This window comes from Neopsephotus bourkii, unplaced genomic scaffold (assembly GCF_033783945.1).
Source record: "Neopsephotus bourkii isolate Nb327-2 ecotype Australia unplaced genomic scaffold, CSIRO-AGI_Nbou_v1 NB_845, whole genome shotgun sequence".
Classification (NCBI taxonomy): Eukaryota; Metazoa; Chordata; class Aves; order Psittaciformes; family Psittacidae; genus Neopsephotus; species Neopsephotus bourkii.
In genome coordinates, this window is record NW_026901341.1 from 158,989 (window position 1) to 176,726 (window position 17,738).

At 39.0% G+C, this 17,738-nt stretch overlaps 1 protein-coding gene across 3 annotated transcripts; it reads right to left on the reverse strand.

Annotated features, from left to right (window-relative positions):
- Positions 1-2,468: 2,468 nt before the first annotated feature.
- On the reverse strand, positions 2,469-17,650 carry TRMT6 (tRNA methyltransferase 6 non-catalytic subunit). 3 transcript variants are annotated; one of them, XM_061356166.1, is made up of 11 exons: positions 17,489-17,650; positions 14,962-15,089; positions 14,431-14,540; positions 11,184-11,275; positions 11,014-11,097; positions 9,664-9,788; positions 8,054-8,418; positions 7,765-7,850; positions 4,511-4,613; positions 4,340-4,426; positions 2,469-3,411 (listed from the first exon to the last, which is right to left on the reverse strand). In XM_061356166.1, the coding sequence occupies exons 1-11, from the start codon at positions 17,587-17,589 to the stop codon at positions 3,238-3,240; spliced, it is 1,455 nt and encodes a 484-aa protein (XP_061212150.1). In that variant the 5' UTR covers positions 17,590-17,650; the 3' UTR covers positions 2,469-3,237. The 3 variants fall into 3 exon arrangements, with proteins under 3 accessions (XP_061212150.1, XP_061212152.1, XP_061212153.1); XM_061356168.1 differs by lacking the exon at positions 14,431-14,540 and adding an exon at positions 16,776-16,944 and having other exon boundaries at positions 17,489-17,621; XM_061356169.1 differs by lacking the exons at positions 11,184-11,275; positions 14,431-14,540 and adding an exon at positions 16,776-16,944 and having other exon boundaries at positions 17,489-17,621.
- Between the last annotated feature and the right edge of the window lie 88 nt (positions 17,651-17,738).

The window sequence follows — 17,738 nt, forward strand, 5'->3', positions numbered from 1 at the left end:
TGGACCAAACTTTCTCCTTGCTTATTTGATTGATTGGGTTATTTCAAAGTAAGCTGTATCAGATTGTGTACAAAATGTTGGCTTAGAATAGTTAGGGTTGGAAATGACCTTAAGATCATCCAGTTCCAACCCCCCTGCCATGGGCAGGGACACCTTACACTAAAACTCACACTGACTTGTGTTTCACCAATGATTTTGAATGCTACAGGGAGCCTGCCTGTGCCCTTTATATGCCAGTTAGCAGGAGCACAAGAGGTAAGAAGGAACAATTAATTTGCTCCAGTAACTCAGAAACATCCTGGGAATTACTTAGTTTTGGAAATTACTCACTTAAAGCAGCAAAGAGGCTGCAACACCAAATGGACGTCTGTTAATCTGGAAAGCACATGGTGCTTCAGAATCAATGCATCACATGGTGGTTTTGCCACTTACTCAGACTGAGTAGTACCATTACTTTAATCACCTACTGAATATCCTTTGCTAATGATATGTTCTTTCTGCCTACTGCAGGCAAGCAGGTCGTGGTGAGCAGCACTGCAGAGCCTGTGTGTAGCACTGGAGCAGGGCTGACCATGCACAAGGTGAGCTTCCCAGCAGGCAGCGATGAGGCAGGATGGTCTCTGGAATCACTGGTAGGATGCCTTACATGAATAAACGGTGTGTGGAAGGAACCACTTAGTAACCTATGAAGCTGTGTGAACTACAAAGCAGTAAAAGAAATGATCCCATAATTAGTTTCAATTACTGCAAGTATCTGGGGTTCAATTTAATTAAATTTACCCAAATATGGTTTTTACTGACTTTCTGCTGTGACAGTGTCTTCAGTTGTTTGTATGGCTTTAAAATGACAAATGGTAGATTCACATTAGATACTAGGAAGAAATTCTCCACTATAAGGGTAGTGAGGCCCTGGCACAGGTTGCCCAGAGTTGTGGCTGCCCCATCCCTGGCAGTGTTCAAGGCCAGGTTGGATGGGGCTTGGAGCAGCCCCTAGCTGGTATGAGAGAAAGCATGTCAATGAGTATGTAAACACTTAGAAGCAAACGGCTTTAGCTGTAGCACAGAAAGCTTTCTAAGCTGTTCAAGTATGTAACTTCTTTCAAAAGCTCAGTCTTTGCAAACACACATTCATGAATCAGCAGAGTTTTGCTTAAACACGTCCCTGGAAAGACTTGAAGTACCATTCGGTGGTTCCAAGAGCTTTGTGACAGCCCTTTTATCTGTCATCTTTCCCTGCTCCGCTTCGTTGCTTTGCGGGGCTGACGCCACCAGCACCAAGAGCCGAGCAGCTGTTTTGACTGTGCTGCCTGTTCCGTTTTTATCCACCCATTTGCATTCCCTGCTCAAGACTTTGATGGGTAACATGAGGGTTTTTTTTTTTTAACAGCCCTTCAATACAATTTAATTTGCATTATTTAAAGGCAAACAGCATACTTTTGGCATTGAAGCTAGGTGCGACAATTTAAAACAAGTATCGGTGTACTGAGGTGCATAACCGTGTTCCAGGAAATCAAGTGAAGCACAGATGGTGGTTTTGGCTTCTGAAAGAAAGTGTTGTCTTGCTTCTGGCTCGTGCACCCCTGGCTAGAGGTAAATCTGATGTGTAGTTTTAGTAAAGCACAGGACTAGAAAGCTCAGGAACTGCTCATTTCTTCTAATCTATTTTGAGCCAGTTCAGTTTGCAGAGTGAAGGCAGTTGTATGTTTGCTCTGTGACGAAAGGCAGGAATAAAGACAGGTACCAAATCCCTTTACATGCAACGATCCCTTTGCCAGGCCAAGCCAGGCCGTGCCAGACATCCCCAGTGTGTTACAGGAGCAGAGGCTTGAGCTTGCAGTGAGCCATTGAGCTGGGACCCTGCTGGCTGCTGCGGGAAGGCTGAGGCTCTCTTGAGGTGCCAGCAGCACCCGGGTGTCCTCCATCACCCCCTTTGGGCAGGATGTATGCTTGGAGGAGCACGTCAGGAGATACAGATAATGGCCAACTGCACACAAGGCACTCATCCTGATTAGCAGGTTCCTGAGCTACACTTGATAGAGACTAAACACACATATGCAAGTACCTCTTCCTCAGCCCCCGTGTGTCTTCAATACACTTTTTATTACCTACATTATTTTCAACTTAATATATTAAAATCTTGCAGGATGCACTCTCTCTCAATTTTGTATTATTACTAACTTGTAAAACAATAAAGGCTCCCACATTTCAATCATAACTTGCATTTCAACAATGCTGCTCTCATTAGAGAATTTTACAGCTTTATGAAGTCTGGTTACCTGACCCCAGAGATCCAGACTGCCCCTAATGAGCAAGTGCAAGAATGCCCAAGTTTGTTCGCTCCACAGCCTAAAGCTCCCCAACAGGAGGTTCCAGGGTGTGCAGCTATCAAGGGTGCTCCCCTCCTAAAGCCTCTGCCAGAACTCTATTTCCCAAAAGAGGGAAAAGTAAGAAAATTAAAATAAAGCTCCTTAGGAAAAGCATCCTGTGGTTTAATTGAAATGACAAAGTGAAAAAACCACATAATTAAAAAGAGGCTACACATGAAATAAGCCAGGAGAATAAATACCTATACACACACATAGTGGTGTAAAACCGTATCACAACTCCCAGGAAAATGACAGGCAATGCTAACAGAGACATTCTGTTTAAATAGCTGGTATTTTAATTTCTGAACATGCACTCTGTTCTGTACTTATTTAGGAAAATGGTGTTATGCTGTAAAGTTCTGGCATCAGTATTCTCTTTTTACTGTTCCTTTGGAAAGAAAACTGATTTTTGCTGTTGATTCCCCCTCTTAAATTGCTGAACACGTTCAGGTTCTGTGTCCCAAGGGGGAGCAGATCACTACCTACAATGTGTCATCTTGATCCTGTTCTCAGAAGATGGAAAGCAAAGGTCCATGTGGTGATTTGGAATTCAACCTTTTAAAAACTACTTCATCATGTCCACTTTTGGCACCAAACAAACAGAATGCTTTCACCGATACTTGAGCTTCTCTTGATCTTCTCTTTTGAAGTCACTGTGATGTTTGCTTCCAAGGGGTTTTTCTTCTCATTCTGATTGTGTATGCTGGTAAAAAGTGAGCCAGTCCTCCCTACCAGGCAGTTCTGCTGCTTTTTGCTGACAGATGTATGGCAGGTACAATTCCTGTGCTGTCAAGTGCACAGAATGTGTATTTGTTATTTTACTAACAGTTAAGACTCCCGAGATCTAAAAAACAAATCAATTCTTCAAACGTTAACAGTGGAGGTCTTGAACTTTGCATCTTTTAGATGATGGCTCTTCCATCTTCAGTGCTTCTAAGTTACTGGAATCACATTTGCCCTTATCCAAGACAACAGTTATACCAGACAGAAGGTACCCTCCACCTCCGCTCATTGTCAGTTTTGGATGGCTTCGATCTGGTAAGACCTTTAAAAACATAAAACCCAAAATAAACAAGAAAACAAGCATCTGCAAGAACTCACTCTGTAGGTGCACATCAAATTGTGTATTTTAAACTTACAGTGCAAGATGTCATTTTTTTTCCAGCCATCACAACAACAGCCCTTTGGAAAACATATTTTGTCTTTAAAGGGCCAAGTATTTGATACCAGGAACCACAGAAATACATGAGATTACGAGCTTTGCTGGTTACTACTTATTGCCTTTCCAGCAAAGCTGTAAAGCCAAGGTTTGGGATCCATGAAAGTCCCTGTAATGTGTTCAGAACTGGTGTACTCTGCAGGAAGCCACAGCTGATCTAACAGCATTGAGTAGTACAGTAATTTCCAGTTCTGTCACCATCATCTTTAAGTAGCTACTCTTCAGGTAAGGCATGGCAATGAACCATCACTTTCATCTACACTGTACTTTTCTGTAAATGCTTTCTCTTCAGTTATGCTTCCTCATTGCTGTGACTGCCATCACAGGTCTATGCTCATTTACCTGTGTCCAGGACACTGTAGTGTGTTGTTCCTACCTGCGCCTGGACACAGTCACCCTCACCAAGCCTAACTTGTGTGGACATCTTCATCTACGAGTCTCCTCGTTGTTCCCAGTCTGGCTGCCTGATCAACAGTCAGTAATCGTGGCTAGCCTTGAATTAAGTCATCCCCCAGATAGTTAATTCCTCATGAACTCCAGAAATCTATAGGCAAGGAGAAAGTCAGGAAGATAAAAGAACCTCTCCAGAGGTGGTGAGCTGATCAGAAATCAGACATGCTTCTGCTTTTTCATTGTTGAGATGGTACTACTCCACGTGTGCAAACATCTAATTCAAACAAAGTTAGACGAACTGGTATTTTTCATTGTGGAGGCATTTTACCCTCTCTTAACAGCCACTCACTGTACTCCTTACCTGGTAGTTCCGTAGCCAGGTTTCAGACACCTTTAGGTTAATAACACCGCCTCTTTCCCTCAGCTTTGTGTAACATTCTAATAACGGCTTAAAGAGAAAATAGTAGGTTAGAGCAGAACAGTCCCAAACTTTACTTTAGCTATAACCACTGAAGTAACAAACATGGTTTACCTCTTTATACTGGCAGTAGACAACAAAAGGCCTTGAAGGAGCAACAAATTCCAGTAAAGCAAGCAGTAAAGGAGTGGGATGAAACTTGCTGGCTACAATTAAGCTGCAAAAGAAATTTCATGCACATTAGTCTTCTGCTTCTGTAGCCTATTCATCAAGTGTCATTTTCTCCTACTTAGTACAGCAATCAATTATAGCTTAAATGTTGCTCATCAGCATGTTTGCATGGCTCCAACAACTCCCCAAATAAAAGAACAGATCACGATTTCCTACTTGCATAATTAAGAGGATAAAACACTTGCTCCCTAAAGTGCAGTATATTAAAGGCACCACAGGAGCACTCAGTTCAGCTGTGTTGAGCTGCACACTAATTCTTCCGACCCAAGAATTTGCATGCTGCTTTCTCTAAGCCTACCCTCCAAATAGAGTTTACATTTTGTGACTGGTAATTGTCGCTTAGAATGGAACCTCTGTGTGATTCTTTATAGACTGGATCATCTTCATTAAATACAGTTTTATGTAAAAGTTATTCTGTAAAACAATTCCTTAATAGATATGACTAAAAATCTTTTAAAAAGAAATTACGTCCTTGCCAACTTAGGTTTTCCTTTAAAGGTTTCATATTTTATTCTCCATTCTCACATTTCAATAACGTAGTGTAACAGATAGTTAAGATTCTCTACAGACTAATGGAGAGTTTTAATCACGAAAATCACTGCTAAACTAGACTTGGATGAGTAAATCAGTAAGTTGTTCTGATGCAGAAAGATTTGGCTAATGAAACTACTTCTCCGGTATACAGATACTCTACGAGAAGATTCATCCATTTACATTTGTTCTCCTGGGGAGCATGAAGCACTGGAGACACTGTTAAACTTCCTATCAAAAGGGAGGTATAAATGGATGTTCAATTTTCTGAACACAACAGAGAGGGGAGACAACTCTTCCAGTGGTTTCCATTTTGGTTTTCTGCCCATCGTGGCCTTGCGAGCCATTTACTTCAAATCCAGACTTCAAAACATTTGTGCTCAGCAATTAACCAAGCAGGTCATAAAGAGAAATACTCCAAACTGAGTCTCAGGAGGCTTGGAATGCTGCATGAATGCTGCACTGATGCTGCCAGGAGCTCTGCCAGACATCAGGAAGGTAAGTGAGAGATGAGAGAGACTGTAAAAATGAAATTCTGTTCCCTCATATGGCAGCACATATTGTTGTTAGCAGGTGGTCTGGCAAGCCACAAAATTAATGTAATGGGTGAGAGGGGAGGATGAGGAGAGAGGAAGGGCACAGAAGGGCAGGGAGAAGGATAAGGTCTAATTCTGAACAATGAGGTGTCTATTAACAAATTTCCACTTCTGTAGTATCAGAAAAATAGTCTGTCTTAAAGAAGTCGTCTTTGAAAGAATACCAAATCCCTAATGTCTTCCTTTCCCCCCCCCCAAGACCTATGACAGACTTCAACTCTCATAAAAATGGAATTGAACAAATCAGTATAGTACAAGCAATGTTTTAGCACGTAACAGCACAGAAGATACAATTTAAATAAAATTTTTATCTTCTACATTAAGTAGTAAATACTGTTAAATCCAGGACCTCAAGAATCAATTCTCCTAAAGCTGGTGCCAGTCTTTACCTTATGCCCAGTTCTTCTTTACTCTGACAATAAATCCTAATCTTTCTCCCCACCTCTGGCTTTTTTTACCTATCCTTTCCCTGTTTCTCTTGCAAAACAAACCCCTAACTTCCCTGCCTGCTTCTACTCATGCACCAGGTCGTTAGTTTGAAGCATTTCTTTATTCTAGGCCAATTTTTCCTGGCTTAGCAGTATGTTTCCTGCAGTTCTTGATCTAAACAAATGGTGAGCTATAAAAGGCAGATGACTAAAGAAAGGTGATCCTGACTGAGCCATCTGTGACAGTGCCTTCAGGCAACCATAAACTTCTCTTCCCCTCATCATGCTGAAGACTTCCTAAAGCAAGAAATCACTCCTCCCTTCAAGAAGGTAATTTGTTACAGCAAACAACTGAAAAAGAGACAAATACTAAATAGACTTCCTTACATTCAAACTTAATCGACAATCAAAAATACTATTTTACACTATAGGAAGTATCAACTCATGTATTAGTTTCCACTTTGCCAGACCACACACAGACATTAATTATAATGATGGCTGCAGGAGACAGTGGTAAAACCAGCTAGGGTAAAACCCTAGTGCTATTTAGACAGCTTGATGTTGTGGTTTAGACCAGCACCATGGTCACCCACTGCAATGGCCAGTGGTACTCCTGCTGCCAAACAGATGTGCAGGACTTTCTATAAACCTCCTGTACCATTTGATTGCTTTGGGGAACACAGAATGCCCTGTCTCTGCCTTTTTATAGTAATTCTACCACTTAAATATGCTAGATATGAATGAGCACAAGTTAAAATATTTCATCATAATACAAAGTTATACACAAGCATTTAAAGATAACCAATAAATGTGTATTAAAATTTACCCAAGCAGAACTGCTTTATTCCCAGTGAGCCAGTATTATTAAGATAGGAAAATGAATGTTATTAATTAAATCAACTTTACTTGATTAACTCAAATCACTTCAGCTTCAAGGCACAAGTTAAAACCATCAAATGCTCTTACACTACTATGGGAATACATGTTTAATATTTTTATATATTCCCACATTTATTTTTAGGAATATATTTATTATATTTGTTTTAAACTTCTGATATTAAATCTTTATTTTAAATTGCTCCTTGGGAACAATCGATCCTGGCTAAAGCATTAAAATGAAGTTATGTGTTTTCTCCTGTGTAAGAAAGAAATGAGTTTCTAAAAACAACCAACCAACCCCGAACCAACAAACTTGGATCCAATTCAATAAACTTAAACCCTCAGGTTCTACTTTGCCAATCAGAATCCTGGAATTATTTTAATTGGCAATCATTTTGTATGAAATTCCTCCTGAATCCTGTTTCTCTTTGGATGGAAGAGATTTATTTCTTTTTAAATGTTTACTCGTAGTTAGTGAGGAAACCATGACTGTTAGATCATGAAACTTCAAGCTATTTAGGTAACAGAAAAAAAACCTCAACCATGTAAGAACCAAACCAGACCCAAGACACATGTGCGTTGACTACTTGCTTGTAAATATAAAGAGATACATTGGGGTATTTTTAAAGCAAAGCTTTGATTTGTTTCAAAGGAAATCATTTCCTGTAGGTGTGTTTTCAAACATGTTTCTGACTACACTCACCCATCAGCATTCTTCTCTCTCAACAAAGCAGCGGTTTCTAACAGCTTTTTCCTTCTCTCCCACTGTTTTCTTTGCTTTTCCCGAACCTTTGAACAACAAAACAAGTAAGTTTGCACTTTAACTGGTAACTATTTTTTTCATCTTAGATGGCTTAATGTAAGACAAAAGACAACTTCCAGAGTTCCATTTTGATACCTATCAGGCTGTATTTCAGCATGTCTGATTCAGATATCATTGTAAAAGTACATAGACATTGTAAAACTTCAGTAGCCACGATAAATATTCTTACATTTTCCTTATTTTCTTTTTCTTTGTTCTCTTTATGTTCTACATCTTCAGCATTAATGTCCATTGTTTCTTGCTCTTCTGTTTGGTTGATCTCCATAGCTGCTTCAGTAGTAGATTCCTCTTCTGTTTCCTGCAGGGAAGCCTGCTTCTCATCAGTCAATCCATTGCTTTCTTCTTCTGCTAGTGCATTATCTTCGGGTTCTGAAGGCAGAGTCTCTGTAGAAAATGTCCCAGAGAGCAGACTATCCACTTTGCTGAGAGGGAATTCATGAAGGTTATCAAAAAAGACTTTTGGAAATCCAAAACAACTGGTAGCAGCTCTAACAGGTCCCCCTCCGGGATACATTTGAATAATGGATCCATAGCCTACAAGAATAAGAAAATCAAAAACACTTTGGAAAGCCAGAATTTCTTAAATTACTTAAAATTTCTAAAATGCTAAAATTAACTGTTCATTTAGAAATAGATAAGTAAATCGCCTGGGTTTAATCTAACCTTCATTACGTTAAAGATGCTGAAGCATGCCTCAAGGTAGAAGATCTTTATTGGAAGGACAAGTTACGAAAAGTCAAAAGGACAAGGTAACTCAAAGATTTTGCATGTATTTAGGATCAGCACAGAACATGTAAGTAGTGACAAATTGTTAGAAAAGCTAATTAAGAATTAAAAGACATTTGATATAGTATTTGTTACTTGTAAACTATGGAGTGGTTTTGAGAAAAAAATAAAGGCTAGTTTAAGCAGTATTAATAGGCAAAGAATTTCTTCAACATCCAGATGCTAAAGGAAGAGACGTCAGATGTTTAAACATACTAAAAAGAGCTTTTCAATAGACTGAAATGGCATCTTATTTAATATACTTCAGAAAGTATCCATATGGCCAAAAGTTGCTGAAACAGAAACCAAATTACAGTACAGCTGCCAGTGAGCTCCTCAGCCAACAGTCAGGACATCTGGGTGCACAACACCAGATAGCACTTCCTACCTTTCTAGGCTTCTGGAATATAACTGTGACCTCTCTCTAGTGTCTTTGACTGATTTGTAATTAAATTACTTAACTAAATTTGAAACATAAAAGTCATATGACATTTTCTTGAGCACATTCTAGGATAAGTTTGACTTAGTTTTTAAAACGCACATTTTGCATACATTAAACCTCTGGTGCAGTGAACAAGAGGAATGATGACATTTCCAGTGTTGTGGGCTGTCTGAATTCCAGTGTTACTATTCCTGTTTTCTGCCACTGACCTTCCTGGACTTCCCAAGTGCCTGGGAACAATCAGCATACAAGCTCCTTACAGCCTTTTCTGTACATAATATTATTATGCTAAGACAGAGACTAGAACAGACCTACATAGAGTGATACCAACTTTAGATTTCCTATTCTTTTTTTAAATGGTGTAAAATAAATCAAATTGTAATATGCAAAATACAACTGTCTCCAATGGAAAACCACGTATCTCTTTGAATAGTGGAGACACTGAAAGTCATTTTAAAAACTGAGAATGCATTTTGAAGTACTGCCTTTTAGACGTACCACATACATATGCATTTCTTAAGTTTCAAGTAAGCCCTCAGTCCATACGTTACTTAAGCTATCATGTTCCTCACCTCCCATTCGCTCCATCACTGCACCCAGCACAAGGCCCGCACATGTTTCCATTACAATCATCTTGTTGCCAGCACGGATGTTTCCTAAAGTCAACATCTGAGCCAAGGTGTCATACCGCAGGTGGCTGGAAGACAGGGAGGTTTAGCAATATCAAGTTAGTTTTCTTAAGAGTTAGAAATACTGTGTATTAGCTCAGGAGCCTGTCAAAAAAAGCTGGATTACAGAAAGATTTTCAGGAATAGCATCAGTGGTCTTCAGAGTCACCATGTGGGCACTTAAAATTAACCATCTGTTAATAAAAAAGGACTACAATCACAGCCAACAAGGAATTAGCAGGGAATGGCAAAAGTAGGATGTGAAGTAGGGCGCACATACTGAAGTGGACATCTGCTGTGTCAGTAAGACAAAATATTTTTTAAACTTTGTTTTCTCTGATAGGTCAGTTTTGTAAAGAACAAATGGTATTTGGATGTATTTCCTAATCCAGTGAGGTGTCCTTTGTGATGTTTATCTGTGCTGCAGCAAGATGCACCACCTGCAGTCCAGGACCAAAACCAAACTCTACTGGCCACAGAACATGCACTAAAGAGACTCACTGATGGCCAAGGAAATGACAACTAATCTTAGTAGATAAGTAAAGCTAACTGATGGAGATGGGGGAAGGAGAAGGAAAAAGATTTGGGAAGCCTTAAGTAACATAAATTTGGGGGTTTTAAGTCTCAGCATCTTAGATCGACTCTTACTACTTTAAAAACAACAAGTTCACTTCAAACAATGTCTGTGACAGTGCACCATTTAATTTAGGTAAGTGAAAAACCAAACACTGCTAGATCTCTGTTGTTGTCACCCCCCATCCCTAATGTTAACCACATGTTTTTAAATTCTAGAAAGACTTCTGACTGAAGAAGGTTTTGAATTTCTAACACATTAAAAACAAAAATTCATGCTTCTGGTAGGTGGCTTGTTATTTTTATTACTGAGCTAGAAAACAAGAGGTGATATGCCAGTGACCAAAACCAGGTAAGAAATAGCTCTGAACATGTGGAGAGCCTCTGCCTCCATAGATAATTAGCAAGATGGTGGTGGTAGGGAAATGGTGAAAGCTTTGTCTGTGCAAAAGTCTTCATCTTTGCTGCAACAGCATATTGATTCATTTTCTAGATCCCATTTTTAATTTACTTTCCATTAATAGGGAAAAAGATATGTATTATATACTCCTGAATAATACAAGTATTTTGAAAGAATATAAAAATATCTTTGTTATAATTTCTTAAAAAATTATAACAGATTTTTTTTTTATAAATTATAATTTGTTATAATTTGAAAAAAGAAACAAAATAAAAACTTACTTAATTTTTCCAGGTTCCCTTGCATAATACATAGTTGAAAGAATGCGAGTAGATGGTTTCACAATTGTAATAAGTGCCTCATATCTGTAAGAAACACACAGCAAGTCTTATTCTAAGTTCTGCAAATTGGAGAACTACTACATATTTTCTACACTTTGAAATTCACTTACTTTTTTTTCTTCTTCTTTATGTATTTATCTTGAGCAAATTCTGTTTTGTCTCTGAACGTTGTACTGTTTTCTATTAATTGTTGAACTATTTCCTTGGAAGAGACAATTTCTTTTTATTATAGCTGGTATTTCTCATTCATTTTATATAGAGTAATTTTTTAAACAAACACTGAAAATATTTTCTTCTAGTAGAGACATGTATACCATTAATTTCTACTGACATTAACTGTGAAGTAAATTCCTATTATTCAACATGACAAGTGCAGTAATTTAATCATCTGCTTTTGTCTCTTGGTGTTCTGTAGCTACATAATGCCAGCATGAAAATGTGCAATTGAAAATTTCTATCCTGGAAATAGGGCATTTTGTGGGGAAGGAGTCTGGTAGGTGCCAGAACTAACTCATGAGAGAGGTCAGACTCATACTGCCCCAAAATGAATTAAAACCATGATTGTTCCTTTTGGCATCAGCAACTCATTACTTTAACCCTTACTGTGAAGCCTCAGTACCTAAATATTCCTATCCGATGCTGAATGTGAATGAGACTACCCTGCTTTCTCCCAAGTGATTAGTTACTTTTTATTATCCTGTATTTTGAATGAGTCAGTTATGATTATTGTCAGTTATTACAGTATAACTGACATACACTGTTAGTCTAACATTCCCCATAATAACTGGATTGCACAACAGTACCCCAAGTCCTGTGTCGAGCTATACAGACAAAATACAACAACAAAACAAAATAAGGAACCTGATGTCATATGTAACATTTACTTTAATCCAACTCCCTCGTTGGGTCTCTCTGTCTGACTTCAGCATCTCTATCTTTGAGGGTATCTTTTTTTTCCATGTTGTCCTAGTTCTTCCCCTATAGTCTGACTACTTTGCAGACATTTTCCTTATACCACTTTGTCTGCATCACAGATTGTGCTGGACTCATGTACCAACTCCTTGCACAATGTCAAACTCAGCATTTACTATTTCCTACAATACTCCCCTGACTTCTTCCTTGTCTATCTCCCAGGTTTTCTCAGAATTCCAGTTTTTGTTTCCTGCTCTCCTTGTTCTCATCTTTTCTCTTTGCCAAATCAAACTCCTCCTCATATTTTTGGCTTACAGCTGGAGGGATCACTAAGTCCTCCAGCAAAAAAAATGGATTTGTCTCCCTGCCTGTAATACAAGAATAAATGCTGCAGAGTGCTGTTTTGGTTGTTGTGATCAAAGTAGTTTAACTGCTAAAACCGTAAATTTCTATGAAACAAGAACAATAGTATAACTTAGCCTCACAGGAATTGGCAGGGGGAGAATGACAAAAAGTATTATTTTCAATGTGGACATCGCATCTCCTACTGCACTTTAAGAACCTGCTCCAAAATGCAGTGGTGCACATACTTGCTATTGCTGCTTTTCAAGCCATTAGTTCTTAAAAGTCCTTCAAATACTTAAAAGGTATTATTAATGGCATGAGACAACTTATCTTCCCTTTTTTGCCTTATTCTCAGAAAAAGTTAAATGGAATACCTGTGTTGTTTTGTTGGGGTTTTTTTGTTAAATTTACTGTGAGGAAACTGAGGAGTATTTCTCTAGAGCAAGCAAAAGCCAAAAGGAAGCTGCAGCACTACACAATGCCCTGACAGCACTACAGAATGCTCTGGGAGTACATGCCACTTCATGTCTTCATCCTAATAACTATCCCTCAGCACCTGGGAAGGATTTGGGAAGTGATGGGCCCCATGAACATTGAGGTTGCTTTATTTCAAGTAACAGTCATCTCTAAAATGAGCCTGCATCATAGAGACATGCCATTTACAAACATGAGTTCAGATTTTTCAGTCATTTATGGGAGAGTAATATCTGTCATTGTTCATATCATAGAATCATAGAATGCTTTGGGTTGGAAAGGACCTTAAGATCATCTAGCTCCAACGCCCCTGCCATGGACAGGGACACCTCATACTCGACCACATTGCCCAAAGCTCTATTCAACCTGGCCTTAGGCATTGCCAGGGTTGGAGCATTTACTGCTTCTTTGGACAACTTGTTCCAGTGCCTCACAGTAAGGAATTTCTTCCTTATATCTACCCTGAACTTCCCCTGTTTAAGTTTAAACCCATTACCACTTGTCCTATCACTACCGTCCCTGAGATGAAGGGTCCCTGTCCAGCATCCCACATACAACAGTCTAAAATGAATATTCAGCTGCAGTTCAGAAATCAGAGTTAACAAACTAGGATTTTTTAATAACCTACAATAAAAGTATGGTAGGTATATGGCACAGGCATGCTGAGGACATACAAAAAGACCAGAGTGATCTTCTGCCACAGATAATGAGATTGAATGAAAAACATCAAAGCTATCAGACTGATTAGTACATTCCTCTCAAGGAGGTAACACAAATAGCAGCACAATCATGGAAACGGACGAAATACCAATTTAAACTGCTTGGAGCCATCCATTATTAAGCAGGCAAAAGCAGAACAGCTGCTCTGAAGAGCAGCAGAAAACAGCAAGATGCAAAAAGGAGATGAACTTGATGTAAGCATGAGCAATTTCTTATTTTTATTTGAAAGGGTAAACCAAAGACAATAGAGAATTTTGGCTCATAATATGTGTGCAACAGAACTAGCTGCAGTGGTTTATTAACATTTAATATGGCCTCACTTCTTTTTGACAAACTGCAGGGTAAAAATCAAACCCTTTTCTAACAGAACAGATCTCTTAAGAATATTCTTTGCTTTTGAGATGCAGATAAAACACGTGTTTTGGCATCATGTGTTTGGTAGGTACTGCCTAGAGGCATGCTGATAGTATATAGGTTACATAGTGTTCTTTGTTACCACTTTGGTATTAATCTATAATCCTTTCCTACACCTTTGATTAATTATTGCATAATTAATAGGTCTGTAATATAGAAACACTGATTTTAACCTTATGAACAAACAAAACTGAAAGGTGATTATGTGAACTGTCTTTCTTTAAAGGTTTTAATATTTTTGCCTTGTTATGACTTCTGATGCCATACAAAACCGTAATTTACTATTGACAGAACTGCTAACCTTACATGAAGTTTTCTCTCAAAATAGCCTTTGCATTTTTGTAAAACCACATCTTTAGGGAAACCAATGACTTGAGCAGCAGAACAAAGAAAAAGCACTGAAGTCTATGCACCAATAAAAATAGCCTATTTCATATGCTAAAATATAACCATCAAGGTAGCACAGAAATGACACCAAAACCTTATTTTTACCTGTCCTTTAATACCCTTGTCCTTCAAAGCCTTTATGTCATCATGAGTCAGTTTTTGAGACTTTCCATCGTCAACTATGTTACGATTATCTGTACCTGCTTCTTTTGTTTCTAAAGGAAAAGGATATAGATTTGTAAAATCTCCCTCTAAATATCTTTAAGTTGGAAAAACATTATTTTAGTTTCACAGAAAGCAGACTTCTCAGGATTAAACCCACATGCTTCATGGCCTTGCAAAGTATTGCCTAAGCAATCAGTGAAATGTAATATGTAGAACACATCTTAATGTATATATATTCACCCAAAGTAAGGCCCAAATATTATCCCATATTAAAAAGCTTATTTGTTATGAGACTAGTGAAACAACAGATCAAGACAAAACCATGCACTTTTATGACAGAAAAAACGTTAAGTAATGTTAAGTTAACCAATGATTAATACAAAGCTTTTCCATCACCTTTGGTATTATCAAAGAAACAAATTAACTGGAATTCATTTTTTTTTCCAAACATCAGTCAATCCTTTGCAATACCTTTGTTAGTCTCTTCTGCCTCTTGCTTTGGCTGGAGGTTTCCTCCACCGGTTACTTCGAATGTAGTTCCATAAACATGACCAATGGCATTATCCAGGTAGAACCACTGCTTCTCAAAGATAATTTTTCTGAAATAATAAAAAAGTTGATGATATTAAAAGCATTATTTTTTATCATGTTTGAAACCCACAACAGTCGAAACTAAATTACAGCTTCACACATGCCATTTTTATCTATATCCTTGAAGAAAACCAGGAGGACTAGCATAAAAAGTGAAATTAACCACAAAACCACATTTAACTGAAACTGGTCAGGAAAGAACAAAGAACTTCAGTTGAGCGTACAGTAAGAAGATTTTTTGTTTTCCCCAGTTCAAAAAAATTCATTAATGACAGCTAAAATAAGTATATATCACTTGAATTACAGAGTACCATTTGTGACAGAGAACATCAGAATAAGGCAAGGAATGAAATAAATCTGAAGTATATTAAACCTATGCTAGGTCATGCAGAATAGTGCAAAAAGGACACAGAATGGTTTGGGTTGGAAGGGACCTTTAAAGCTCATTCAGTTCCAACCCCTGCCATGGGCAGGGACACCTTCCACTAGACCATGTTGCTCCAAGTCCCATCCAATCTGGCCCTGAACACTGCCAGGGATGGGGCAGCCACGGCTTCTCTGGGCAACCTGTGCCAGTGTCTCACCACCCTTGTAGTAAAGAATTTCCTCCTAATAGCTAACCTAAATCTACCCTTTTTCAGTTTAAAGCCATTCCCCTTGATGAGGATGAGCCTGTATTTTACAAGCTCCTTTGAAATAACATTTGCCAAAAGACTATGAAGAAGACAGCAGAAATGTTTAACACAAAATTTTTTTTTCATTTTTTTCACTTTCATTTTGATTGCACTAAAGGAGGCTTGCATTCTTTCTCCTTCACACAAAACAAGACTCACAAAACCTTTAACTTTCAGCCTGACCTACAAAGGTTTTCTTGCTGACCAGGGAAATACCAATGTTCTCAAATGAAACAGGTACCAGTGTATATGCCACACTCACATTTGAATCAAAATTTATCATTAAGAGCTCTTATTTTGCTGATTAGACTCATTACTAATTCTGAAGCTAAGCAAAAAGGTTGTGTTCTTTGTTATTTCCAGTTTTGTACTGGCTGAAGAATGCAATTCATGCATATTCTTTGCATATGATATTACTTAAATCTCCAAGTACAATCCAGAACTTAAATAAAGCATAAGAAGATAGTTCTGTCAGACATTACAAAATTCTTTTCATACAAAATTAACATACTTGCTCACAGAATCTATTAATCCCTGCCAACCAGATCTTAAAAGAACAATAAAAGTTCATAAAAACTTGAAATTACGGAAAAGAATTTAGACATACAAAAAAAATTGCATGCATGTACTCAAATCTTATTTTGATGACCATTCAAAACAGAACATCCAACCACAGCTATTGTCATATGTTACTCAACTGGGCTGACCCACATCAGATTATAAAAAGGGAAAAATCAATGCAAAAGTAATTTAATTTCCTTTGTCATTTAAACTGTCATTTAAATGGCAATATTTACTCTCTGACTTTTTATTCTTTATTTTACAGCAAGGGTTTTAAACAAAAAGTGAAGAGGGACCCAATGAGCAGATCCTGGCAGAGCTCTGCATGCTAACAGAGTAACTACCTGATTCCGGTGCCAGATTCTACTGGTGAACATTAAGACTGTCAATAACCAGTACTCCCAAATCCCTAGGTCTGAGCTATGTCATTTTTAAACCAGTCTCATTCAAGCATAGTACCTTTAAAGCTCCACGCTACTGAATCAGATGTCTGGCCACATTACCCAACACTGACTTCTACAACACTGGTTTATAAAATTGTCTGCTGCAATGGGAAGAGCCCAGGCTGTGTCCACTGATTACAGTATTTCCTGCTGGGGTGCAGGTGCTTCTTGCTATGCCAGTTGGCCTAGGAAAAAGAAACAGGAAACCTTTCATATCATCTCCTACAAGCCAGTAACTATACAGACCTGACACCTAGCATCTTCCTAACACCGATGAGAACACTGAAGCCAATCGGTATTTAAGAAGGCAATGTTGCATCTTGCAGATATTATATGCCCCAATGAGAGAAATATGATGGAGACACGCTTTTCAGACTGCCGCACCTTTCCTCCTCTTCAATCGGCACCCGTTTAACAATGAAAACACAAGAACAGGTTAAATAACTTCCAAACTTATATAAGAAACGCAGCCAGGTGATTTTCGGGACTGTCTTTCCTCACAGGAACTGAGGCAGCACTGACACCTTTCACGCTGCCTGTCACCTCAGCGCAGTGAGGCCGTTATTCCTCACTGCATAGCAAGGCTCTGTGGGTCACAACAGCAGCACAGGGACCCCCCCCCCTTCCCTCAGGTAGGCGACCATTGGAGCCGCCTCAAGGGTGGGGGGGAGGGGAGCGAGCGAGCCTCGGCCAAGGGGGAGACGACAAGCAGCACCGAACACCCCTCACCTCCGCCGCAACACGGGTACCGCTTTGAAGACATCGTCCCGCTTCAGGACAGCGCAATCCCCCTCACGAATACGCGAGACCACACTCAACCCGTCCTCCATTGCCGCCACTCGTGCGCTTCCGCACCAAGGAGAGGGCCAGTGCGCATGCGTAAGTACATCTTGGAGGTGGAGCAGAACACGCAGAGGACAAGAGCGAGTGGGCGGGGTGAAACTCCCTCGGAAGGGAAAGGGGCGGCCAATGAGAGCTG

Coding starts and splice junctions, on each gene's coding strand:
- TRMT6 (XM_061356166.1), bottom strand. CDS start 17,589: ATGGAGGACGGGTTGAGTGTGGTCTCGCGTATTCGTGAGGGGGATTGC. Junction 14,541..14,961: donor GGCAGAAGAGACTAACAAAG/GTATTGCAAAGG, acceptor CTTTTCCTTTAG/AAACAAAAGAAGCAGGTACA. Junction 7,851..8,053: donor AAAAAGAAAATAAGGAAAAT/GTAAGAATATTT, acceptor TGTTGTTCAAAG/GTTCGGGAAAAGCAAAGAAA.